Consider the following 26,416-nt stretch of genomic DNA (forward strand, 5'->3'; position numbering starts at 1 on the left):
TTTGCTTAGAGGGTTGCATAGCAACAAAATCTAGACATACATTTCATCAGTGAAATCAGGTGAGGACCACTCCCTGCAGATTTTAAACAGTTCATGCCATGTTCCTGTTTCCAGCATCTCAAGTCTATTCTTTAATAAAGAAAGAAAGAGAAATATATATATATAGTTACATGAATTGAATCCAAGCTGTAGTTTAAAGCAGTTCCAATGGCATTTACCAGAGTTGGCTACTTGACCTGTATATCAGCATAAGCCAGTATTTAGGCAGAAACTGAAATATCAAAATCAGTTTTCATTTTTTCCCTCTCTCCATTCTTCCATTCATTCCATAAATAGCAGTAAGCTGAAATCTTAAGAGGGCAGTTAATTTAACTTCAGAAAGCCCCTTTATTTGATTTTAAATCAGTGGCAAAGTTTAATCAGTTGTGGTTTTCCCTTGTGGGACCCCAGGTTTGGGGCATGGATTCATTACAGGTTCTGACAGTAAAGGGCAGCCCTCTCTTCTCATGACATGAGGTGTTCGTAAAGAAGTTCCTCTCAAAGTCACAAGGTTTTAACATCGAAGTTCCCTCCCAAAGAGCTGTCTGTTAGTGCTCAGTGTAGGCTTGATGGGGGCACATTAGCTCTGGCTCTTAGTCTCTGAACTGGGCAGTCTTGCTGGTGTTCAGAGAAGGCCTGCTCCAGCCAGAAGGCTTGGCAGACACTCTGCTTCCTCTTTACTCCTCCATTGCCCATGAGACTCACAGCTCTGTATGACCAGAATAATTCAGTGCTGGCTTCTAAAGGAATCTCCATGCTTCAGAGTCAGATAGATAGTATTCTGCTACTCCTGACTATAGCAGAGAATTGGCAGCCCAGCTTTTCTGCCTGTTCTTTAGATGAGCAGCAGAACTTGATGAGGGCTCTCCACCATTTTTCTGAAGTTTGGTAAAGATGAACATGTAGGATTTGAAGACTTAAAAATGGTGCCTCAGTGATATTTATTTTATAACTTAGAGTGTACACAATATGTATTCAATAAGGATGTGTGATCTAGTTAACTCACTTTTCATGGAACAGGCCTTCTCTGAACACCAGCAAGACTGCCCAGTTCACAGAGACTAAGAGCCATGTGTCAAAAAAAAACAAGAAATATAATTTCTTAAAGGCAGAGAAATCCCATTGCCTTCCTTTGCCAATTTGTAAGATAGTTCATCCAACAATTTCAGTGCTTTCACAAGTTCTTTTTTGGGAGTAGCTCTTAAATAGTGGTTTTAGCTTCAAAATTTATGAAGCATTTCAAACTTGGAAGTCAAATGACCGTACACTTATTGAGTGCTTAGTGTGGCTGTGGTCTGTGTCAGGGCTTTGAGCTCTTTCTAAAATGTAAAAGCCAGACAAACTCTCTTCTCTACCTTCATTGTGTACCCCCCAAAACCCAAATTTAAAGCTGCCAGAATGTCTTTACCTGCGGAAGTCTGGCTTTTTTCTTAGAAAAAAGTCACATAAGAAAATACTGTGATTAATTGCATCTTTAAAAAAGCAACAACCATCACTAATGAAAATATTTCATATTTATGGGACAAAGATTTGAAGATTGTTATTATAGGTTGTCAGAACACAGCAGTATAATGAAAAGTACATTGGGTGGTGACTTGGAAATGAGAATGACTTAATAGTTATATAGTTAATATGTTATGAGTAGTTAAATATGAGGGGGGACTTTATCACCTTCAGACTTAACCCTTTGGTGCATCAGTGCTTAATACATCCCGAGAACAACAAACCTGTGTCCCAAAATGAAGATTTGTAAATACTTTGCATATTAGAAGCCATCAACTCAGCTCTGTTATTGAATAAGCTTAAACCATCTATGAAAAAAAATCAGTAACGGCCTTCTTTTACCTTCAGGTCGTCTAAACTATTCATATCCAGGATCCGATAGTTCTCTGCTTATTAATGGTAAGTGATAATTGATTTACCCTAGTGAAGTGCACAAAACTGAAGTTAGTATTAGGTGAGAAAACATAGTATTTGTGCTTCAACAAGTACAGAAGTGACACTTATTTGTTCCACAATGATAATTGTAGATTGCTATTATCACCTATTTTAACAGTAATTCTTGTCCCTCAAAATTGTGACAGATATTTTCTCTAAAAAAATACTGAGAGCCACTTGATTCTCCATTCTGAAATAATGGGGTGAATGGGAATCCCATAATGACACAGATCAGCTTCATCAAGTGCTAGTTAGCTTCTGTAGATCAGAAGCCAGGAGAAGAGAGGAGAACCAGAGACTTAGCACCAGAAAGAGGCAGCCCAAGACCACAGTGCTTTACATTCCAAAGAGAAGGTCATTCGTTATTTATCATCAAGAGGAGCATGAAGAATGATGATGGATTGGCCTTTACAGTTCCTTTCATAGAAAGGAACTTTACCTGGCCCAAACACTACTCAGGTGCCCACAAATACTCCAATTATGTATACATGCCAGAAGTAAGTTACAGATCACAGGGAAGGCAAAGGCATCTACTCACAGAAATAATAACTTTAAAGTGCATATCTGTTTTTTGGTTTCACAATTTTAAAAAAATAGGTGAACTGCAGAAGTCTTTTTTTTCTTTTTATTTGCTAGTGTGTATGTGTGTTAGTATGCATATGATTTATTCTTATCTTATGTGTATGTGTCTGTATGAGTAAGTCACATGTGTGCCAGTTCCTGTGGAGGCCAGAAAAGGGCGTTGGATTCCCTGGAGTTGAAGTTACAGGCCATGAGCTGCTATGTAGGTACTGGGAACAGAACTTGGATCCTCTGGAAGAGCAGGAACAGCCCTTAATCACTGAGCCATCTCTCCAGTTCCTGATATTTTTTCCATATTTCTGTTAATTTCAAATCTCTTAAGATCTTCTATCCTCCAAGAATTATTCTTGCTGCGTTCTCATCATTTCTTAAACAAACAAAACCATCTTGCCTATGGCAAATAGTAATGGAGGAATTGAAAATATGCTCATAATATCATATAGTAGCACAAAGGTATCAAGCTAACACCTACCACCTAATGGTGATGGCATAAGGTTGGGGAGGACATCCCTTCCATGGAGCAAGGTTTACTTTTTCCTGTAAACTAGATCCAGGCTCAGGTCCAGGTACTGGAAATTACAGTGAACCAAGATTTGAGATACGGCAAAGTGGTTGAGTTTATATTAATTTCATCATGAAGTTGTTCAGTTGGATCACTTGCCTGTGAGACTCATCTTAGAAAAACTCTCTGGTAACTTTCTCTTAAAGATGAACACATTTAAATTTTAAGATTTTTTGTTTTGCCCTTTCTTTTATCTCTATTAATATTTATTTTTATGATTTTTTTCAGTAACTATTTCTTGTCAAAGGAAAAATAATAAAGATGACCTTTCTCCCCAAGTATTTATGTTTTGAAATTTTAATGGTCCATAAACTATAGAAGGAGGCCAGATACTTCATTTCCACTGCTGCTTATATAGAAGTTTTTATTTATTATAAAAATATACTGACTGGGTTAATATCACCTCAGACTGAAAGATGTGATGGTGAAGAAAACTAAAAAAGATATTAGAAACGGGGAAACTCTGGCTCCTTAGGGCAGACCCAAGAGTGTAAAGTCGTGATTGCCTTGGTCTCAGGTTTAACATCCAGCTTTACAGGGTCCAAACTAGGTTTTGTCAGATGTGACCTAGTGTTAGTTTTTAGTAGGAAACCAGTAGGACCAGATGCCGATGTATTCATTTGTACTGAAGAATGAAACTTGTGGGCAGAGCAGATGCCAGAACTGACTCAGTCATTCTCTAGTATTAAAGTCAAATATACTAGAAGATTGTTTAAGTGGGGGCAGGAGAGATGGTTCAGTGGTTAAGAGCACATACTGCTCTTGCAGATGACCCAAGGCTCCGAACCACTCACTCGTTACTTAATCTCCAGGGAGATCTGACACCTCTGGAATCCTCAGGCACCTGCACTCATGTGCACAGACTGATAAACATAATTAAAATGTAAAGGAAAATAATTTAAAAAGATTACTAAAAGGTCATGATATCAGAGTTGGTTAGGAAAGGAGGACAGTGAAACCTTCAGCACCTTGACTTAGGCATGGGTATTGCCTATTTCTTTAGTCATTTTTATAAACCATCCTTGCAAATGGACCACTATTATAATAAATGGATCTTATTGCTCTGATTCTTAGTAGCTTTGCTTTTAGGTTATGTCAGATTTCGGGTGTATTTATCTTGGAAGGCTCATAGACGGTAGTAAATGTGCTTATGAAGACAAGCTCAAGAATTACAGAAACCTCCCTTCTTGAAGGGTCGAGAATTAAATACAGCTAAATCACTTATCAAACCAAGCACATAGTGAGTCTAACTAAAGCCATTTATATTTCTTTTTGCTTAAGAATATGCACACTAAGGATTTACAAAAAAGGAGCAACAACAACAAGGCATTACTAACATGAATCTGTAAAAGTTGTCGGGGTGAACACGTTTGCTCTTTGTTACTGAGATAAGTAACCCAAACTTCCACTTCTAAATGTAATTCCCTCAACTTTTTGCTGTTTTAACAAATAGATAATAAAAGCTTGATACCTTGGTGATAAAGTGTTAGTTATAGAGGTTTTCTTTTTCTTTTTTCTAGGGGAAAAGTCTTGGGCTTAAATGCATTTAGTGTATTAATTTTCTAAGAGGTCAGTAACAAGCACACAGACTATGACTTAAATAACAATTTTTCCTCACAGTTGTGGAGGCTAGTCAATTTGTGGGAGCTAGGAGTCACTTTGTGGGGCTAGAAGTCACTTTGTGGAGCTAGAAGTCACTTTGTGGGGCTAGGAGTCTCTTTGTGGGGCTAGAAGTCACTTTGTGGGGCTAGAAGTCACTTTGTGGGGCTAGGAGTCACTTTGTGGGGCTAGAAGTCTAAGATGAAAGCATGCCAGGAGTGATTTCTTGTTAGTGTAAAGATGGCTTCTCCTTACATAGTCTGCCCTCTTTACACATCTGCATCCTAACTTCTTAGGACAGAGGTCATGTGGGATTAGGACCCACCAAAGGTCCTTATTTAATTTTACCTTTCAAAAGACTATCCCTAAAAGCCATCATATTCTGAAGTCCTTAAAGGTAAGTCTTGAGGATATAAATTTTGGGTGCGGAGCAAAAAGTCAACCCATAACGAATGTCTTTTACTAATAAATTTTATGTAATAAGCATATGTGTATTATGGCTCTGAAACATAAGCTTGAAACTTAATTTCTTGGTTAAGCAAAAATGCTAAATATGAGTCAGATTTACCTCTAAGTTTCTTCTGGTGTGACTTAGTTAAGCACTAATTTAGGTGTTGACTGGAAGATTAATTAATTTTATTCATCCCTATGAATAATTTTATCTAAGATTAATTTTATCTAAGGAAACCAACAATCACTACCACCTCCACTAAAAAGAGAAGTTTGTACTTTTGTTCTGTCATTTTTCCTTTAATCTTTATTTTCAATTCTCCATTCTCTACTATTTTAACCATTAGAATTGTTTAAAAAGATTTAAACTTTGGGCACAAGAAAGGTTCCAGAACAACAACAGAATGTTAGGTTTTGGAACTCATTTACGTGGTTCTTTCCCTCTGATGATGTCTGTTCATTTAGAAGCATCAATTGTTTTCTTATTCCAAAGAAGGGGCATTAAGACTATCTTTTAAAAACTGTCAAAGACTGTTGTCTCTTAATTATAAGTTTTAGAGTGAAGGAGGGAGATTGTTTGCTTGGATGTGGACAGAAATCTGTAAAAAAGGAGAGTGTAATTTACCTAAGAAAAATATAGGCCATGGTCATATTCTTTCAATGCTACTGTATCAAATTACTAATGTGACATAGGAAATGTTAATTATAATCTATATGTGTGATGTGACATAGGAAATTCTAATTATAACCTTTATTTATAAATTAATTTTGATAGTGAATTTATTAGAGGTTGATTATAAAGTCACTTAAAATTGTTATTTGCACTTTTGTTGGACTCTATGCCTTGATCATCTCAGATATAGGCATCCTATCAGCTTTTAGTATCTACCCCCTTTTGTTCAAAGATTAACAACTATAAGTTTTAGAACTTTGAATTATATCTTTTCTTTGTTACATGTTTGTGTGTGTGCACACGTGTGTGTGTGCACTGCTACACACAATACAATAATATTTGCACATGTTAAAAGGGGTCACATAATAGCAATTTCCTTTTTATGAATATATCCTGATATGGATACTTTGAAATAAGGGGAAAAAGATGCTTTTTAAGAAACAAATAGAAACTCACCTTTATAATGAAATATATTCAGAGAGAGAGAGAGAGAGAGAGAGAGAGAGAGAGAGAGAGAGAGAGAGAGAGAGAGAGAGAGAGAGAGAGAGAGAGAGAGAGAGAGAGAGAACAAATTTTCTGTACCTTCTTTGCAATTCTAGCCTCCAGACTAATGGAACATTTTACTAAAGGGACTTTGACTGTGAGTATAAGGCTGATAAGAAAATCATTTATAAGCAGTCCTGTAGAGTTGTTTTTATAAATGAAGCACTTATCAATAGAACTAATAACACAGATCTAGAAGTTAGAGACATTTATGGCCACAATGTTTCAAGCATATGTTTACTATTCTTGATTCTTCTTAGTTCTGAACATTAAATCATTGAAGACTAGCCCAAAGTGAGCAATAAAAATAAAGGTAGGGCCTGCAAATAGTATTTATTTTAACTCTAATGGAGACTGAGAGGCTCTAACTTAGCAATACAGAAATGTTTCTTTAAAAAGTCATAACAGTCTAGCAATACAAACATGTATCTAATACATCATAACAGTTGATACTTTAGTCACTTTGAGGAAATTCTTAACATAGTGTACTTCAGCTGACTTAACTAGAACTTTTCCAAAACATGTGCGCCTTTGTGAATTTTCCCCTTTGTGTTTGCAAAACATCAAATGACAAACTATATTTTCTGTTCATGAGATTAGAAATCTGTGTGACATATTTTCACCAGGAAAGTCTAAGTTGCAAGTATTTCATCACAATGTTATTCCAAATATAACTTGGAGTCGGTGGGGAAGGGGCATTAGTAAATCTTTCCATAGGATAGAGAGGCAGCATTTAGCATTTAATTACTACTTGGATTCTGATTGTGCTGGCATGTTCGTCAAAGCTGCAGTTTGTTTACTTTTCCATATGTCACATGTCAAAATTCACATGCACAAAATATAAGTGAAAATAAAAAATGCATTTTCATTTTTAAGTTCCAAACATCATTATTTTCCGTACTAGTTTACACCATGTTTTCTGTTTGATTTTTAAAGTTTTATGGTTGTAAATATTATGTACCTGCAACCTTTATCCTTAATATGGGAAAAGGTATCTGATTAGTTTTCAACTTTAATCCTGGAATTTAACCTTACATCCCTCTTAACCACTTAATTCATGTACATAAATAAAAATTGAGACCTCACATTTGAAGATTTTTGGAGGTACTTTATTTTAGCTATTTTATCTATAGCTCTTGCTGTTTTTTTTTAAGGCTTTGAGGCTTTGTTAATTTTTTTATGGAAGCCATGTGAGTTTTCATTTAGCTTTGTAGTTTTTAAAAGCTACTCTTTTAAATATCTGTTTTTTCAGAAATTGAAGTAGCATCAATCTACTTGTTAAGATAGAACTTAGACTTCCAGCACTCTCTTCTCAAACTCCTTTGTCTTTGAAGTGGTTGTCTGAATAGAATGTTCTATTCATAAGAGCAGACACCCGCTGTTGTGATGTCACTTGTCTTTCTCACCTCTGTCTGGTAAGTGGGAAAGTAGCTCTTTACCTGCTAACCCTGATCTCATCGGGATGAACACCTACCAGGCTTTCCTTGAAGAAAATCTTAGCACTCTTTTAATCTATTTACTCCAATAGTTGAGTGGAGTCCAGTGCTGTGTAGTAGTGGTAGAAATATATTTTGGTATGAAACCTCATTTTATTTTGCAAAATACTCAACTGTTAGTTCCAAGTTAAATTGGTTTGTGTTGTGTCTAGAAAATAAATAGTGAGAGTGGTGTCGTGGCAGTTTTTAGAGTGACATCTCACATTTAAGAGCCTGTCCCAATGTCCTGTTTAAACACAGTCCCCAGCCAAATCCTACTTGTGCTACATCCTTTGTCTGAACATAACAGCACCCTGTAGTATGGCAATCTTGATACTCCTCCTGTTTTTCCTTTAAGATCTCACCTATATTCCATTCCTGCCACCCCCTTACATACAAGGAATTCTCCTCGGTCCCTGTTGCATGTTCTACATAACCAGCAGGACTGTATTCCCTAAAGGCTGATGATGGTGTTACATGTTTTCTCCTATATGTACATATATACATACATACCTGTAATAAAGTTTATTTATAGATGAGGTGTGTAAGAAATTAACAACAATAATTTAATTTTGTTGATTTTAATTTAATGAAACTGTAATAAAAGTTATATGAATATAGTCTTTCTCAAAATATCTCAGAAGTGACTAACAGGCTGGTAGCACATGCAGCATGAAAACACTGGACAAAAAGATGATCCACATCTTGGGCATGGTAGAGAAGAGAGGTGCCAGGTTCCATAACACTACTCAGAACTTACAAATTGTATTTCTAGAATTTTCTATTTGATATTTTCAAATTGAGATGTACCATGAAAAATACTGAAAACATGGAAAATGAAAGTAGGTAAAGTGAGATCACTACAGCCATAGGCATGGCTCATTGTCATGGCAAATGGCTATGTGACCCGTGGCATACATGATCACTTGTTGCTTGACGTCAAATCTTCAGGTTGTTTTATCCACTGTGCTTAGTAAGACCATGGGGTCAGGAAATGTCGAATTGAGCCAAGGCTCACCTTGAACAGGCTGAGCCCCGGTGCCAGTTCATCTCAGAGAGAGCATTTTCTCAGGATGCTCTTAAAGTTTATGATGTTTCTTGTGGATTCAATAATTAAACCTTTTCTCTTCTTTTGAACTGCAACTGATTTGGCGACAAAGCCCAACCTTCAGTTTTGAACATTTGGACTGGGTAGAGGGTTTGGGTTGATTGTGGATTTTTTGTTTGTTTGATTGTTTGGGGATACAAAACTTTTGACTAAAGCCAATATATAAATTGCCTAAAATTTTCATTTGTTATGATTATCTTCTATTTGCAAGGATTAGAAAAATACTGTAAGATGTGTATTCTGAAAAGCCATGAATTCAATATTGATGTGTTTGCTAAATTATTAGCTTGGAAATTTGAGAGAAAGTATAATTAACACAGTGGTAATTGGTGTAGATCATGTTGTACATAGCCTTAGCTTCATAATGTCTTGGTCCTTGGATGATGACTACAGTCAAAGGTTTCCTTTAAAACAAGTGACATTCATTCAGTAAAGATTATGTTGTCTTTGAAGTTCTTTTTAAAAAATGCATGAAACTGATCATAACCGTCCAATTCCTTGGATTGGTTTTTGGCTTTTGGTTTTTTTTTTAATGCATAGACAAGGAAATGAAGAATGTGGCTTTCTTTTTCCATTTCAAAAGCTCATAGATGAAATCTCAGTGGATTCTTTGACAATGTTTGAAAGGTTGTTTTTGTTTGTTTTTTTTTGTTTTTTCTTCTCATTTGACATGCAGCAAGGACTTATGGGCGAAGGAGAGGTAACATCAATGTTTTTCACTTTTGAATGTATCTATATGGAGAGATCTCGTGCTCTCCCAATTTATAATGGGGAAGGAGTGAAGGGAAGTGGATGGGTTTGCCCTTTTCAGAATCTCTGTCTTGTAGTTGGAGCTATAGACATTAAAGAGCTGGAAAAATTACCAGAATGGTAGGACTAGGATTTGAATTCTGTGTATTAGATATTTAGCTGACTTATAGCTGAAGATTTTTTTAACTCCTTAGAAGAATTTAAGATTTTTTTTTAAAGATTTGATTCCTTAAAAGCTAGACTCGTCTAGAAAATATCTCATTAATTGAAGAGTCATTTATACTTAAGCAACTTACATCAGCTTCTTTTACTAAGTGAACATTATGTATATATTTAATTAATATGATGAATAAATGAGCAGTTCTAAAAATGCTCTAAAATAATAGGGAATTTTAGAGATTCATTTGCTAGAAGCTCTCAACTAAACTTAATTTTCTTATCTGTAATACTTTGCTATTTTATAAGAAAATAAAACCATTAAATAATTTAGGTTTAAAGTGTGATTTTTAAAAAAAGATCATTCAGAAAATAATCTGAAGTTGTAGAGCCATTTTGGGTCATAATTTACTAATGGCTATAGAATGAATTTGTGACAAAGACACTGTTGTCTGTGCTCAGAAGTGGGAGTTACAGTTACTGTGACTCCCAAAGGGCATGTGAGAGTTCCAGTAAATAGACTCGAGATCATTTCTAGAGTACAGTTGGCAGTTTCTCAGAGAGCATCTGGACACAGTAGCTTGGGACACTGAAGCTCTCTGCACCTCTGTGCTTTGCTTATGTTATAGACATTTCTATTTTCCTGCCAGGTAAGTATAGGAAGACTTGGCATTTGGCATTTCTAGTCTTTTCTCCTTTTCTATGTAATTCCAGAGGATAGGAACTTCAGTTTTTCGAATAGTTTTCAAAACAGATGACATCCTTGGTAAGCTAATAATCACTCAGCTAATATGTCTTTAGTATGCCTCCAGATCTTAAATGCTGTAAGACTAGAAACTGAATTGTGTACCAACATTAAATGAACTTTGATATATCCTATTAGTTAATGTAAACTAAAATGAGTGCCCACTTAAAATTGACTTGCTCATTTTAAGTATATTCTTAGGAAAGTATGCAGAGGCTATACAATTTGGTCTATTAAAGACATTTATGTAACCAGCATTTTATAGCCAAATTTAATATTCCGTGTCCTTGTGTAGGTTGCCATAGGGCACTGCCAAGGCAGTGCAGTCTGTTGCCAACAGCTTTCAAAAGAGTGCTCTCTTCAACTGTGCTTCCATTTCACGTGCTGAAGCTTCTGGATTCCTATGGGATACTTAAGTAGCCCTCCTGTTTAACCAAATACAGTCTCTGTGATTCCATAGACTTTAAGGTGATAACAATTCAAGAGCATAGTGAACCTGTAGTGAGCAAATAGAAGCAGCAGTTTTATCATTCATGTTTTCTTGGTGTGTGTGATAACCAGTGACAAGGAGCCCTTCCTGTTAGCGTTCTATTCTGCTTTCTGTTCCAGGTCAGTCTTCACTGTTTCCAATGGAAGATGGATTCCTGGATGATGGCCGTGGGGATCAACCTCTTCATAGTGGCCTGGGTTCACCTCACTGCTTTACTCACCAGAACGGGGAGAGAGTGGAACGATATTCCCGCAAGGTGTTTGTGGGTGGATTGCCTCCTGACATTGACGAAGGTATATTCAGGAAGGACTGTGTTAGAGCAACATGGTGGCCCAAGGGGAAGTCGTGCCAGGGTTTGCTGTTATAGTCCCTGTCCTGCCTGGCTCAGATCTTAGTCCTGCTCACCTTGTTCCTTTGTCCTGTCATCCTGTCATATCATAAGATTAGTTGCAGAAGGAAGTGAAGCAGGTCTGTGGGGATGTGCTGAAGCAATGACCAAATTCAGTGGAAAGAGGGAAGACCCCAGAGATGTCCCAAGGATTCTATTGTGGACAGCATGGACTTAAGTGCCCTTATTCTGTTTTGTCCAGTTTTGTTGGGTTTTGTTTTTGTTTTTCTTAGCTACCTTCCATTGTTTCAAATTTTCAAATTTTAGACTAACCATGAACTTTTAAAAATGTATTCTATACCTGTACTACAAGAAGAAAGTCCTTAAAGTGATTAAATTTTACATATTTTTTCATTCAGCAAACATTTACATGTTCTCTAAATAGCTATACTGTTCTTGGACTTGTTTATGGAAGTAAACAAAACAGAAGAGGGCCCATTTGCAGAATCTACATTCTAATGGGGGGGAGGTGCATGGAAAGTATGTAAGCATATGAGGAAATATCAGAGAGCAGTGTTGGAAAGCAAACAGTGTTACAGGGTCTGGCATGCAAGGAGTCTTCTGAGATTGGGTAGCTAAGGAAACCCACTTTAAGGAAATAGTATTTGTGCTGAGACCTGAGTCGGTGTACAGCCATACAAGGACCTGGAGGGATTGGTTACCCAGTAATATTGAATTCATTTCTCAGTTTTAGTTACCCTAATAAAAACCACAGTAGCAGACCAGCAGTCTTACAGTCTTGGATATTTTCTGTTTCTTTTGTTTTATTTTTCTGAATGGAAGTGGAAATAGAGTAATTCATGTTCTAGAGAATAGAATTGATTTCTGTAATAGTCTGTAAGATCTAATAATATTTAATCATTTGTCACTTAGACTGAGATTGCATTTATCAAGCTTCTAGAAGGTTAAAGATTATAATAAACACACTTAAGTATCTTGATAAAACTGCTGAAATTTCAATTCCATTCACTCTCATTCTCCTTATCACCCTCAGAGTGCAGAGCTTGAAAAATATTGTATTCTGGAGAACTGTGCAGTAAAAAAATTACAGAATTACAGAGCATAGGATGAGAGGCAGATCATTTGAAATTGAATAAGCTTTGTATCTGAAACAGAAACAAAACCAGAACTAGTACTTGGACATAACCTGAACAGTCCAAGTACTAGTCGGGTAGCCCAGTATCCTGTGACAATGCCCCTAAAGTAACAAAGTTGAAATGCTAGCTTGTAATCATAGAAATATAGTAAACAAAGATGGACCACTGAACACCTGAGAGGATGCCAGAGCCCTGGAGACTGAGATCCTCCTCTCTGGCAAAAGAAAAAAAAAATGCTTGTTACATTTGGATTTGATTTTCTTAAGCTGGAGCCAAGAGGGTTCAGGCTTTGCATCACACAAGCTGAGGCTTTTCCTTTCATAGTGAGTATTATGGTTAGTTCTGTTCTTACCATGTAGCTCACCTTTCTCAGGAAAAAGTCTCTTATGAACCATACAACTTCCAAGTCAGTCTAGCAGCATTCTTCTGCAAATCAGTCTCGTTTGAGCTAAGTTGTGCAGAAACAGGTATACAGAATAGACTGCACTATTGATTTGAGAACACTCAAGCCAAGGGAAAGAACAAGGCTAGGAAAACCCATGAGATGTTGGAGTTGCATTGGAAATATCAATATGTATGTCAGTTTTTATAATACATAAAGAGTTATAAACATGTTTGTTTGCATGTGTATTTATTTCCTAGCTTTGTCTACTGAAAAAGACTTGGAAATAATATCTTCTAGTTTTTTGCTGCTAAAAGTAATCAAGACTGCTTTATAAAAAAGCATATCATATGTTGACATGATTTAGTGGTGAGACAGGAAAACAAGATATGATTAAATATCTTCCTGAGCCACAAAGTATGGAAATGCTTTGTAAAATGGCAGGGAACAGTCAGAAGGTCCTACGAGCTCCCACTGGCCCTCTCAGGGAAAGGTAGGTAGGTAGGTAGGTAGGTAGGTAGGTAGGTAGGTAGGTAGGTAGATAGATAGATAGATAGACAGACAGACAGACAGACAGACAGATAGATAGAATCAAAATAGAATTAGAACTGGAATATTATAACCTTTTGAGTGAAGTAGGTGTGTATGTAAATAGCCAGAAGAGAAAGAAGAGCGAGCAGATGTAGAAGGAACAGTGGGAACAGGTCACCAACATTTGACAGCCATCATGGTGGTTACGTATGTATCAGTGGTGCCTTCTAATAAATGACATGGCAAATGCAGCAGAATGCTGCTAGTAACACAGTATTCCTTGCAAAGTGCTAATCAAATACAGAGAGGAAAATGGCTTCTCCTTGACAGAGAATCCACATGACCAAGATCAATTGTGTTTAATTAAAAGATGAAGTGTCACCAGGCAGTGGTGGTGCATGCCTTTAATCCCAGCACTCGGGAGGCAGAGGCAGGTGGATCTCTGTGAGTTCGAGGCCAGCCTGGTCTACAGAGTGAGTTCCAGGACGGCCAGGGCTGTTAGACAGAGAAACCCTGTCTCCAAAATAAAATAAAAGATGAAGTGACACAGTATCATTTGGTAGTATTTGTGTCTGGGATACACAACATGAAACTACCAAACAAGGGCTGTGCTAGACTGTGGGGTCTCGACCCACAAGTTGAGAACCACTGATATAGACTGACTGTGGAGAGCTGAAAAAGTCTAATGCTTCAGGGATATAACAGTTAATGCAGCATGTGCTCTGGGTGGGATTCTTTATCAAAAATAAAGGAAAAGATTGTGTTGGGTTATTGAATGGAGTCCAAGTACTGAAGAGTAATTGTATCAGTACTGATTTCCTGATGGTGGAAGCTACACATAGAGGTGTAAAAGAGAGCAACTCTGAGCTGCTTTGAGCTGACACCAATGGTAGTATTTGGGAGTTATAAAGCATAATGTCAGTAAAGGATGATGGGTAGATGAGTTGACTCCTATATGTATCTATCTAGAGGGAGAAAGGTAAGGAAGAGGTTGAGGCAGATGTGCTCTGTCCTGAGTGTGATGCCATGAAGTAATGCAGGAGCTCTTTGCACTGTTGTTGGAGATAGGCTTTTATTAAAGGGAGAGCAAGGAAGGGTGATACCAGGTGATGAGGAAAGGTGGGATGTAGGTAATGGACACATGAACCCTGAAAGAAGATAACTAGCTGCTTTCTAGTTCTCTCTCTGTCATATTTTCTTTCTTTGTTTTTTTTTTCTTTTCTTATGTGCTGGAAAAGTACATAAAAATGTAATTGATAGTGACAATCTGAAACCCTACATCTTCAAAATGTGTGTTCTGACTCTTCGGAGGTTCACTGAGGTGTGGAGACTTGGAACTGGGCACATATTTGAGTGGCCACATTCTAGTTTTGGGAGGTTTTATTTGTGACTTCATTGCAATAAAGTGATTTTATATTTAAAAAGCTATTAAAACTGATAGATTTAAATCAACATTTTTTTACTTCTTATTAGATGAGATCACAGCTAGTTTCCGTCGCTTTGGCCCTTTGATTGTGGACTGGCCTCATAAAGCAGAGAGCAAATCTTATTTTCCACCAAAAGGTAAGTCTTGAAACTCCAATTATTGAGGTACATATTATTCTCAGGTTGTCTAATACTGAGTGCTTTCATAAATATTACTTTCACTGCAAAAGTTTTCATTAAAATTTCTATTTTTCTAAGTGTGTTTTCAAATTTTCTATATAATATACTTTTGATATAATTTTAATTACACATTTGCAAGATGTTTCCAGATACTACCAAATGGAGCTAGTTAGAAGACTCAATACTTATGCCACACTTGACAACCAAAGTTCTGTCCCCCTGGACCCACATGGTAAATAAGGAAAAACAGTGCCTGCAAATTGACCTTTGACCTTCATACATGATCTACACACACATACACATACACACAGGAAAGAGAGAAGTGTTTTTTAAAAGATACTACTAAAATGAGCTACTGATGTGTTCAGACTTTTATTAGGAATATTGTTTTAATTTTTCATATTTTCTATTCTTTTCCCCTTAATTTTACTTTAAGCTGTTTATCCTATGTGTGACAAAGACAGGAAAGCATGTAAGCCTTACTTTCTGTCCTCTGCCTCAGGCTATGCATTCCTGCTGTTTCAAGATGAAAGTTCTGTCCAGGCTCTCATTGATGCGTGCATTGAAGAAGATGGAAAACTCTACCTGTGTGTATCAAGTCCAACCATCAAGGATAAACCAGTAAGTGTAGTATAAAATTGTCTTTTGTTTATGCTTCCATTCCGCTGTTTTCTTACTATATTTTCTACTTAAATTTATATGTTTGAAAATTGAGTATAACAAGTTTTATTATGTATTTTTTGGTAATTTCATATGTGAATACAATGTATTTAGATCCTCTACCATACCCCTTCAGCCTTTAGAAAACATTCCTCCCCTACATCCTCCTCCTAACTACATCATCTCTTCCTCCTCCTCTTCCCATTCCCCCTCCTCATCCTCATCCTCCTCCTAATAACTTACTGAGTTCAATTAGTGCTCTCTCTCTATATGTGCCAACTATGGGCCAAAGGACTGAAGAAGCTGACTGTCCCTCCCCTAGCAGCCACCACCTGCCAAAAGCATTAGGGAGGAAGCCCTATGAGCGTCTCCCTATCTGTGTTGGAGCTGTAACTGCTTGATCTTGTGCAGGCAACCACAGCTGCTGGGAATTGGTGAAGACTCTATTTTCCGGTGTCCTCTCCAACCTCAGCTCTTACAGTCTTGCCATTCCCTTTTCCTCCGTGCTCCTGAGCCTTTTAGATGAGGGAGTGTGAGACAGATGTCCCATTTAAGTCCGTACTCTGCCGTCACATGTTCTCTGCACTTTAGCCAGTTGTGAGTCTCTGTATTAACCGCCATCCACTGCATAAAGAAACTTCTCTGATGAACAGTGAGATCTGCTTACTCTGTGGGTAGAAGGATAAATATTTAGAAGGCGGTTTGATACTATGTCCCTTTAGCAAACTAGTAGTAGGTTTTCCTCTAGAGCCAATAGCCTACCCAACCACAGTTTCTTGGCCCAGTTAATGGTATCAGACATAATACCATATGACATAGGTCATAGTCCAATAAAAAAAAACCTCTTGGATACTCCCATAACATTCATGCCAGTTTTCTACCAACGGCCAGTTCTGCCGGGTTGGTTGTTATTGTAACTCACAGGGTTCACAGCTGGATAAGACTGTTCATGGTTTTCCTTCCCCAGCACACTGCAAAGCACCTTCTAGGCTATAAGTGGGAAGGTTTAAGTGGAGAAGAGAATGAGAGGGTAGAGCAGATGAGGGGTTGTGCGAGGGGGACTAACTAACACTGCAGATATTTGAAAAACCATATTGAAACTATTTTATACTATTTTATAAGCTTGTGTTTGTGTGTGTGTACATATACATAGAGGAAGACAGAGAGACATTGAGAAGGAGGGAATTAGAGTTCATTATACAAAGGGACAGTGCTCCCACCTAAAGCCATAGGTTATCAGACAAAAAGCCTAATGCCAGGTGTGGGATACGTCGTAGGCTATTGCCATTGCTCTTGGCTACCAACAAAAACTTGATCATAAGACCTTATGGTTGAAGATATCACACATTCACAGGACATGGATAAATCAAACTGGTACATAGGGTGTACAAGACTGCACAACCAGGCCTGGCTTAGATACATTATTCTTGGTTGGGCTAATGAGCACTAAAGTGTTTATGAAAATAATACTGCTCAGTGGGTAAAAGCACTTGCTGCCTTTGCAGAGGACTTGGGTTCAGTTCCCTACACCCAAATAAATAAAAATAAATAAACTTTAAAAAAATTTTGCAAATATTAGCAAAATTTTTACTTTGCAATGTAACAGATTCATTAGTATCAATAGTAAGGGTGCATTTCCTGGAAATGTGCTGAGTCCTATTTTATTTAAATAAATTTAAATTATGTAGATATTATAAGGATGGGTAAAATAGAGGTCCCAGTAAACTGAAAAATAGTTAACTTGTGGGTAATAAAGGATGTATGAGTGTGTTCGGCTCATAGTAAGTGAACTATTCATGAAACACTCTTACTCTGAAACGAAGGATAGGGAAGGCAGTTTTTAAGCCTTTTAGTTTTACAGTTTTATTGGTGTGTGATAAATTGGGTTATTGTAAAATACTCTGCAATGGTTTTGAACTTTTTTGATATGAGCATTTTGATTTACACATTCTTAGGTGCAGATTCGGCCCTGGAATCTCAGTGACAGTGACTTCGTGATGGATGGCTCACAGCCGCTTGACCCACGAAAAACAATATTTGTCGGTGGTGTTCCTCGACCATTACGAGCTGGTACAGTTAGACAAAATCCCTGTATCTTTAGCATGTGAAATACAAAGATCTTTGACGGAAATACTCCGTGAGCTTTAGTTAATGTGCAATGCCCCCAGTGGCAAGAAGAGGGCATTGAATCCCTTTGGGCTGGAGTTGTGAGTTGCCATGTGGGTGCTGGGAATCAAACACTGGTCCTCTGAAAGAGCAGCCAATGCAATATGTGCTAGTAAATAACTAGATGTAAGCAAAGGTGCCAGACTTTGGTGGTGAAGGGAGTAAGAAGGGCTCCCAAAGAATGATAAGTGAATTTTCTAATGTTTGATTTATAGTAACCAATACCTTCCTAACTAGTACAGATACAACAACAGTGCAACCCAGAGCAGACAAATGTAGGTGCCAGGCCTGTCCCTGTCACCAGTGACAGACCAATCATCTTGGAGCCTGAGTTTTCTCAGAAAATTACTGCCTGTTTCATAGGTTGTGAAAATTAAGACAGCACATTGAAAACCAACCAGCTTATTGAGTGAATAAATACTCACCCAGCAGAAAAGTTATTGCAATAATAATTTTTATTTTAATAATGACTATGATGCAAACTCAGAAGTCACATAAACTTTGTTTCCATGAAACGGTAGGTGTAAGTCAGATAAGTCTTCTTGATTGTATCTCTGCTCCTCTCATTTTAGTGGAACTTGCCATGATAATGGATCGGCTGTATGGAGGTGTCTGCTACGCTGGGATTGATACTGACCCTGAGCTCAAATACCCAAAAGGAGCTGGACGAGTCGCATTTTCTAATCAACAGAGTTACATAGCTGCTATCAGTGCCCGCTTTGTTCAGCTACAGCATGGAGAGATAGATAAACGGGTAAGTCCTGGACTGTGTTTGGAAAGTTCCAGAAATGGTGCACCATCTATTGTGAGACCTGTGTTTGATGTAGGTATTGAACACTCTGTGACACTATACTCTGAAGTCTTCATTGGTTATTTTATTGTGCTATTCTCAGTCAAAAATAGAAAATCAACTTGGTGGGTTGTGCTCAGTGTTTCTTCATTCATACTTCCCCATCAATGTGAGTTTCTAGCTGGAGTTTATCATTAGAAATGTTTAGTGAAACCCGTTCAGTCCCTCTCTAGGACCCCTGCAGAGTCTGGGGCTTAAAGTCTACCTGCCCTTCCACAAGTGCTAGGGAGTTTCATCCTGGAGTCTCCAAGACTAAAATCATAACCAATCTTGTAGCTGGTGAGTTAACAGCGGTTGTTCTAACGCTCAAGAGGCTCAGATGATATTGGCCCACTAAATACTGGAACAGTCCAGTTCTGTAAAATCACCTCTCACTTTTAGTTTCAGGTAAACCACTCTAATTGACAAGGAATAAAGTGAGGTTTTCGGCTGTGAAGACCACAGCCACATCAGGTTTTACTGGAATTCCAACTGTGAATGCTTAAAAGAAACCACCAGCCAAGCTTGGCAATCTCTCAGGAATTCATAGAGCAAAAAGCAGCCATCTTCTTGCCCACAACCCTTGTAGTGTGCTGTTTTGTGGAAGATGGAAGCACTTAGGTGGTTTTGTTTAAATTATAATTCTGATAATGACCAAAAAAAAAAACTAGATACACTAATTAAAACAAGGGTTTCTGAGGAAAACCTGAGAGTTTCATTTCATAATGCTCTAAGCAGTTGGTTTTACTTTATGATTTCTGATAAAATTCTTTTGTTCTTTTGTTTGAAAGTTTATTTTAATAAGACAAGCATGTAAAACGATAGATAGAAACATCTTCTGTTGAAATGGATGGTCTTCATTTCAGTAAGTGCATCACTGCACCTTCCCTTTTAACACGTTGGCACAGGTAGGCCGAGGCACAGGATAAAAGTGTGCTTGCACATGGTTCTGACATGCCGACTCCCTTTTTATCTCTCCATTGCAGGTGGAGGTTAAGCCATATGTCCTGGATGACCAACTGTGTGATGAATGTCAAGGGGCCCGTTGCGGGGGGAAATTCGCTCCATTTTTCTGTGCTAATGTTACCTGTCTGCAGTATTACTGTGAATATTGCTGGGCTGCTATTCACTCTCGTGCTGGCAGGGAATTCCACAAGCCCCTGGTGAAGGAAGGTGGTGACCGCCCTCGGCATATTTCATTCCGCTGGAACTGAAGGATGAATGACTCCAGAGCTCATTTGCAGGCCTCAGAAGTGCCCTCTTCTGTTCACTCTGACCCTTCCTCAGCCTCTTCACGCTGGCATGTCCTGTGTAGAGTGTGTAACTAACAGTAGTAGAATGAAAGAACAACCTACAACATAGGTATTTTGTAGACTCTCGTGTCACTACAAACAGTATGTTTAGCTCCTTTTCCACATTGCCATCATGGTGCATGCAAGTTTTAACTCTCTTGTTTTGCTGGAGGCCAAGAGGATCCAAACTTGCTGCAGCATTTTCTTAGTGGAGAGAAATATTAACAGAAATGAGACAATATTTTGGGTTTTTAATTGCTGGTAATGATATAACATATAAGAATACTTTATTGAGATAACCACCAACAGTAACACTATTGTCTAATCTGACACAGTCTCCCCCAGGGAAGTGCTCTTGCCGTTTCCTTTCTTTTCTTTTATTCCTTATCTTTTCTATCCCTTTTTATTCTTTAACAGCAATGGAGGAAGTTAACAGTTACTAACAGGAAAGAGTATGTCAGAACAAGCAAACGATGAACAAGTTTGAGCAGCATAACCGGAAGGGCTTTGAGGCTAAGTATGGTTTAATCATGCCTCAAATGCATCATACATCAGAAAATAATAAAGCAGGCAGAGCTGAGTTTGTTTTCTTTGGAATAAATCTTAAAATTCCGAATGTAAGAATCAGGTGACTTTACTACTGAGGGGAGTGCATTTATTTACTACACTGACTTCCTAGTCACACCCCAGGAAGCCTACCAAAGCTAGAAGTAATGATATCTGGTGGGAAACAGAAGAACAAATGCATAAATTTTATTTTTGTTGTTATATAGAAACTCTATATCCTAATTTACTAGGTCATCAGCTGTCGGCCTTTGCTCTCCATTTTGACATTGGAAAACAACATATCTAGACATACCTCAAGGATATCATTTTTGACTTTGTGTTACACTACACTTGTAGCCAAAACTGGAAGATGAAAATAGCATACAAATTGGCTGCCCATTGGCTTTGTTTTCCATTTGAAGTTACTTTGGAATCCTGTAATTTAGTTGTAACATAGAAAATGTAGGGGGGGAAGGTTTAAAAAAGTCAAGTAGTTGCAAAGTGTTTTTGCACTGTTGAACTAAGTAATTGTGTAAATCTGTGCAAAAGTCCGTATGTTTATCTTACTCTTCCTATAAAGTACAATAACATACACTTTCCGAACTTAGCATGGGACATAGTGTTTGAAGTGCCAACTTCATCAAGTAATGCATGCTTTATTATAAATACAACCCTAGCTTTGAAAGATGTTCTTATGTTTTGAACAGTATGCTTCAGAGGTAAATTTAAAATAGTCTCTTGAAGCCCTGGTCATGGACGTAACTTTTCGTTGAATTGACTTTCTCTTATTAAATGCCCTACCGTAGTTCAGAGGATGACTATCAGTGTGCAAAGCATTTGACAGCAGCAGCCTCAGTGCGCTCTTGCTCGCTGTGCTACCTAACAGTACCATCTTGGAGCCTTCAGAACCAAAGACTTGCCCCGCAGTGCTGTGTCACCGCCTGGCTGGTGATCCCTCTGATGTCTGTAGGAAAAGCAGCCCTTTGTTTTTAACACAGGCTTTAATGAACTACACCTGTTAAGTCCCAAAGGTCAAAATGGAGACACTTGCTGTCTAAGAGTCCAACAGAAAGAAGGAGCCGCTGTCAACGACTCCCCTGCTAACAGAACAGCAAAGCAGTCATGCGAATGAATGGAGGGTGCTCTCTTGTAGCTGGTCAGGGACGTATTTTCTTTTCTCCTGAACTACATGATTCTAATTGGAATGTTCGTTTGCCTCTTTTTCTTCCTTACTGCTTGTAGGTGGCTTGGGGTGTGCCGTTGTGCTGTTCCTACCCAGTAAACAGGCGTGATGAGTTAAGAAATAACACTGCTTGAGAACTAGCTTTGAATAATTTTCCCTTTGTACATGACCTGCTGAATTTCGGTACAGTGTTTTGTAGCTAACTTATTTTGTCATGCACATGATGTATATTTGTTATGCACTACTTTTGTATATCTTGTTTTTCCAACAGTGAACATTTTTAGGCACACTTTTCACTGACGGGATATCTCTTTATGCAATACCTCAATTTTTCATATTGCAAAGAGTAGCTTTTTGTACTTTTATTACTGAGAGATCTTCATATACTTCATTTTTTAATATAAATAATTTTAATAAATTTTATTTTCTTATATTCTGCTTTTTATACATTTCAGTGCTCTGCATACATTTTAAATTATGAATGTTGTGCACTGGCAATGCTATTTTAGAGTCTGCAGAGAAGAGAAAGCATGTTGCTTAAACATCCTTCCCCAGCACCAGCTATTGGTGTACCTATAATTTAAAAAATAGTCTATGTAAAGTCACAAATTAATGAAAAAAATTCGCATGAAAATGACAAGATAACACTGTAGTTCCTAAAAAAATTAAATGCATAAGCATAGGGTAGAAATTTAAAATAACAAAATTGTCTACAGCTTCTTACTAAGTTTTTAAAATTATTCATAAAATGCAGACATTTTGGCTGAATGTTTAACCATTTTTAATCTTAATTAATTGATGTTATGTGTTTGATTCAGAGATGTCTGCTCTTTTAAATTCTATATAATAAAACAAAATCGCCTGCCACAGGACAGGTCTGTAATGTTAGTATGCATGACTAATGTAAGAAATTGTTATTCTGCTAATATTTACTTGTGATTGTGTGACAAGCGTGTTTACAGATGATTTGGTTCCACTTCTTTACAGGGCATAAACAATGATTATCTATTACTCTGAACTTTATGATTACATGTCCTTCAGATTACATGGGATTGTAGTTGGGAGTTACCATGTAACTCAAACATAATTAACATGTAATTAGTTTACAAGTTTTAGGGTTATCACTTCAATTTACCAAGCATGTAGTTGTAGCGCACTAGCATGGCGCCAGCCATGTATTTACAATGTAGTTACAGAGTAATTACATGGTTATTTTTGCAATGTAAAATAAAGTGTTTCTGATTATTTTCTATGTAAAGGAACTCCCCCCCACCCCACCCCCGGCTTTGGTATAATATATATACTTCTCCATACACAGACCTCTGCAGAATGCAAAATAAAACTTGCAGTGAATGAACTTAGCATTTATGAGAGTGCTGTTGGAAAGACTTGATAATTCACCCCTTTTGTTTTGAAGAGTTGAATCTTCTGTTAAAAGGTGATTTAAAACTTGAATGTGATGAATTGTGGCAAGCTCACTCCAGTTATGTGCAATACTTATCTCACACTTTGGAAGATCTTTGCAGTGTAATTCTTTGTTTTTAATTGCAGACATTTAAAAATGTCATTTTCTACTGTTAAGAGTAATCCTCTTTCTTGCTGGTGTTTCTAAAGAAAAGAATCAGAAATCAATCTTTCTACTAATGTAAATTTGAGATTATTTTTAAAAATGGAATAAAAGAGGTTTTGGTCATTTGCTTTATTTTATTATCTTATTTTAAAGCTACTGTGATTGATAGCATTGTAAGAATTGGGACAATATTGTATTCAACTGTTTTATTTTTTATATTTTTAAAATTTAAAGTATAATTAGTTTTTATAATTTCATCAGATTTTTGTTATATTTTTTTGGAAGTGAAACTTTTAGCAAGTGGGTGTCTAGTTTTTACTAATCCCTGATTTCCCAGTGATTGCTCATATTATCAGAAGGAAGCGTTATTTAAGTGCGTCAGTTAATTGTACTACTTGGCTGAATTTCCATATAGTTTTTACTGTGTATGGGGAGGTTGTAGTATTTATTCTAGCATTTTAAATAAGGGTAATTCATTTTTTTATTAAAGTCATTTTCACGTTAAGTTCCTATTTTTGTATGTTCTACTCTTAAGTTATATAACACAGTTCCTTTTTTAAAAGAGTTCATTTGTTGAAGTGCTAGTGAAGAATTAATGTTATTAAATAGTTTGCAAATGACTATTTATACCAGTATGCATATAATTTTTAAATATTTGTAATGTGAGATGTTGAATGAATAAAACTTTTAACTCAGATTTCTTTTACTATACTTATTTCTTTTTTAACATAAGTAGGTTCCCTGGTTGGGAACATAACATTTTAAAAGTACTAGGAATGTCTTCTTGGGCCCAGCCGAACAAACCGGTATGAAAAAGTGTTTAGTCATCTGAGTGCTCGAGGCAGCATTCCTGGCTCACGTAAGCGGTGAGAGCTGGCAGCTGTGGTGTCTTTGGTCTTGCTGTTCTAATGCTGTCCCCTCTCTCTCTCTCTCTCTCTCTCTCTCTCTGTGTGTGTGTGTGTGTTGGGGGTATCAGTCTAAGTGTTCTCTCTCCCTCCTCTTTCTTCTCTCCCCCCTCAAGATTGAACTCAGGACCTCCTGGGCTAAGCAATTCTCCACCACTGAACCTCATCTCTTGTCTCAAAACAAGTCTCCTTTATCTTTGAACTCTCAGATCTTTTGGAGACTGGTGTCACAGGCTATGGCCTCGGGTTATAATCCCATAGCTAAGGAACTGTATGTGCTGTCTTTTATTTGGTCCATGTCTCATGTAGAATACCAAATATTGCAATGCATCAATATTTACATTTTAAGATACATTTAAACTTTCAGTGATAAATTACAAGATATATCCCAAGGACACCCTATTTATGAAGTAAGGTCTCTGTGCTTTCTTCCTGCATTATGCTCTCCCAAGAGTAGGAAAGCAGGTCTTACTGGAGACAAACGGACTGAGATGTTTTACTTCTCAATTATCCTTCCCTACATAGAACTCTTTCTGCCACTGGGAATTGTGGGGAAGTGGGCCAGACGGTGGACTATGCCCAGCTTCAGCGACATAGGTCCTGCTTTATCTTAATTGGCAGTTTAAAAGACTGACCTTCATTGAAGCTCCCCTAGGAAGCTCATGCTCCTTGTCAATCACACACAGAGTTGTTTGTGTTGTCCACCCATAGGTTCCAGGGTTCCAGGCTAGCTTCGAGTCCTGTCCCATGCCGGGTCAGGCTCCTTAATCCCACTCTCAACCCCGACTCTAGAGGACTAGAAAGGAGAAGCTGTTCTTCAGCTGTTTGGACTATGCTTCCATTGACATGGACCAGCACTTGCCACAAACATCTCGACATAAGCCACCAGCTTTGAATCTGCCATCCTGGAGATGCTCTCTGCCTTTCTGATCATATTGCCTCCTTAAAAATTATCACTTGAGAATTTCCCTCAGTGTTCCCTCTCCCAAAATAGGAATTCTGGGGGTAGGAACCACTGGATTTGAAAAACCAAGAACTGGGAATTTATCTAGCCATTGTGGTCTCTCTTATTAGAGAACATTCTGCTTTGACATGCCTAGAGTCTTCTCTGGATATTTTAAAGTTCTACTCTTTCTCTAGTCCGATTGGGTGTCACCACTGGCCATCTGGGAACATGTTCACGTTACTGTGATTGCACGTGGTGACAGAATCGGAAGAGGACAGCTTGTCTCCAGGAAGTTAAAAATGAGCATCAGCATGCCGTCCAGGATGCAGCTAAGACAAAACATCCACGTTTTGTGTCGTGCAGCCTCTGATTAGGGATCAGTGGGAAATGGCTGGAGGCAGATGGGGCCTGAGGGTGGTGAAATGGGGAACACAGATGCTGGACTCTTAAGCTTGAGCCTGCTTTAGCCTTTGCTTTCTATTTCAGGAAGCATTGCATCGATGCCATACATTATCTGTATGATCAAGCAAATGTCACCGTTTTAAAGAAATTTTCAGCTCCTCTCCCACACCTCTGTGAAAACCGGAGAAGAAAAAAGAACCAGGCACAGGCAGACCTAGAAATGATCCCTTCCCCAGAATCCACCAAAGGCAACAAGACATCTGAACTTGTTCTGAAATAAGTTACCCATAAAAGTAACCAAACAGAGGGGGAGAGGAGACCAGTCCATTAAGTATGGGAAGTGACACACATGATTTTAGGGAGGACCTAGCAAAGACTCGATGAAATGGAGGCACACTGCCGGTGAGAGGCTGACCTGATGCAACACCTTTGACCATCGCCTGTTGAAAGATGTGATGGCAATGACACCCGGGTCAGCGTGGGAGCTGGGGAGGAAAGTGGAGTGGTTTAATTACCAGGTGTCTCTCAGCAGCCCTGACTCTGCAGTGACCAAAATATTTGGTTCTGGGGAAGGGATCAGTCACAGCCCCTGTACCCTTCAGCAAGGCTCCATTCTCAGAGGGCACTGCACAGAGTATCTGGTGCCCTGTGAGAAGGCACGCAATGCACAGCTAGGATACAGCAAAGCCAGATTCCCATTCTCGTCTGCCATTCCCCATTGCTTCTCTGTGATCCTCAGTGAAAAAAATAAACAGGGCAGGGCAGAGGTCGCATATGCCAGAGTCAGAGCGCTCCGGCGTCAGT

General features: G+C 38.0%; 1 protein-coding gene across 4 annotated transcripts in view; it reads left to right on the forward strand.

Annotated features, from left to right (window-relative positions):
• Positions 1 to 24,056, forward strand: part of Cpeb4 (cytoplasmic polyadenylation element binding protein 4) — a 59,975-nt gene extending 35,919 nt beyond the window's left edge. For 2 of the 4 annotated variants that reach the window (XM_038328967.1, XM_038328966.2), the window contains 7 exons: positions 1,891 to 1,941; positions 11,230 to 11,403; positions 14,982 to 15,071; positions 15,616 to 15,734; positions 17,729 to 17,843; positions 18,512 to 18,693; positions 19,755 to 24,056. In XM_038328967.1, coding sequence (XP_038184895.1) covers positions 1,891 to 1,941; positions 11,230 to 11,403; positions 14,982 to 15,071; positions 15,616 to 15,734; positions 17,729 to 17,843; positions 18,512 to 18,693; positions 19,755 to 19,982 — 959 coding nt within the window. In that variant the 3' untranslated portion in view covers positions 19,983 to 24,056. The remainder of the gene's footprint in view (positions 1 to 1,890; positions 1,942 to 11,229; positions 11,404 to 14,981; positions 15,072 to 15,615; positions 15,735 to 17,728; positions 17,844 to 18,511; positions 18,694 to 19,754) is intronic. The other 2 variants (XM_038328969.1, XM_038328968.1) reach the window with 1 other exon arrangement.
• Positions 24,057 to 26,416: the final 2,360 nt, after the last annotated feature.

Source organism: Arvicola amphibius, chromosome 4 (assembly GCF_903992535.2).
Source record: "Arvicola amphibius chromosome 4, mArvAmp1.2, whole genome shotgun sequence".
In the NCBI taxonomy this organism is placed as follows: domain Eukaryota; kingdom Metazoa; phylum Chordata; class Mammalia; order Rodentia; family Cricetidae; genus Arvicola; species Arvicola amphibius.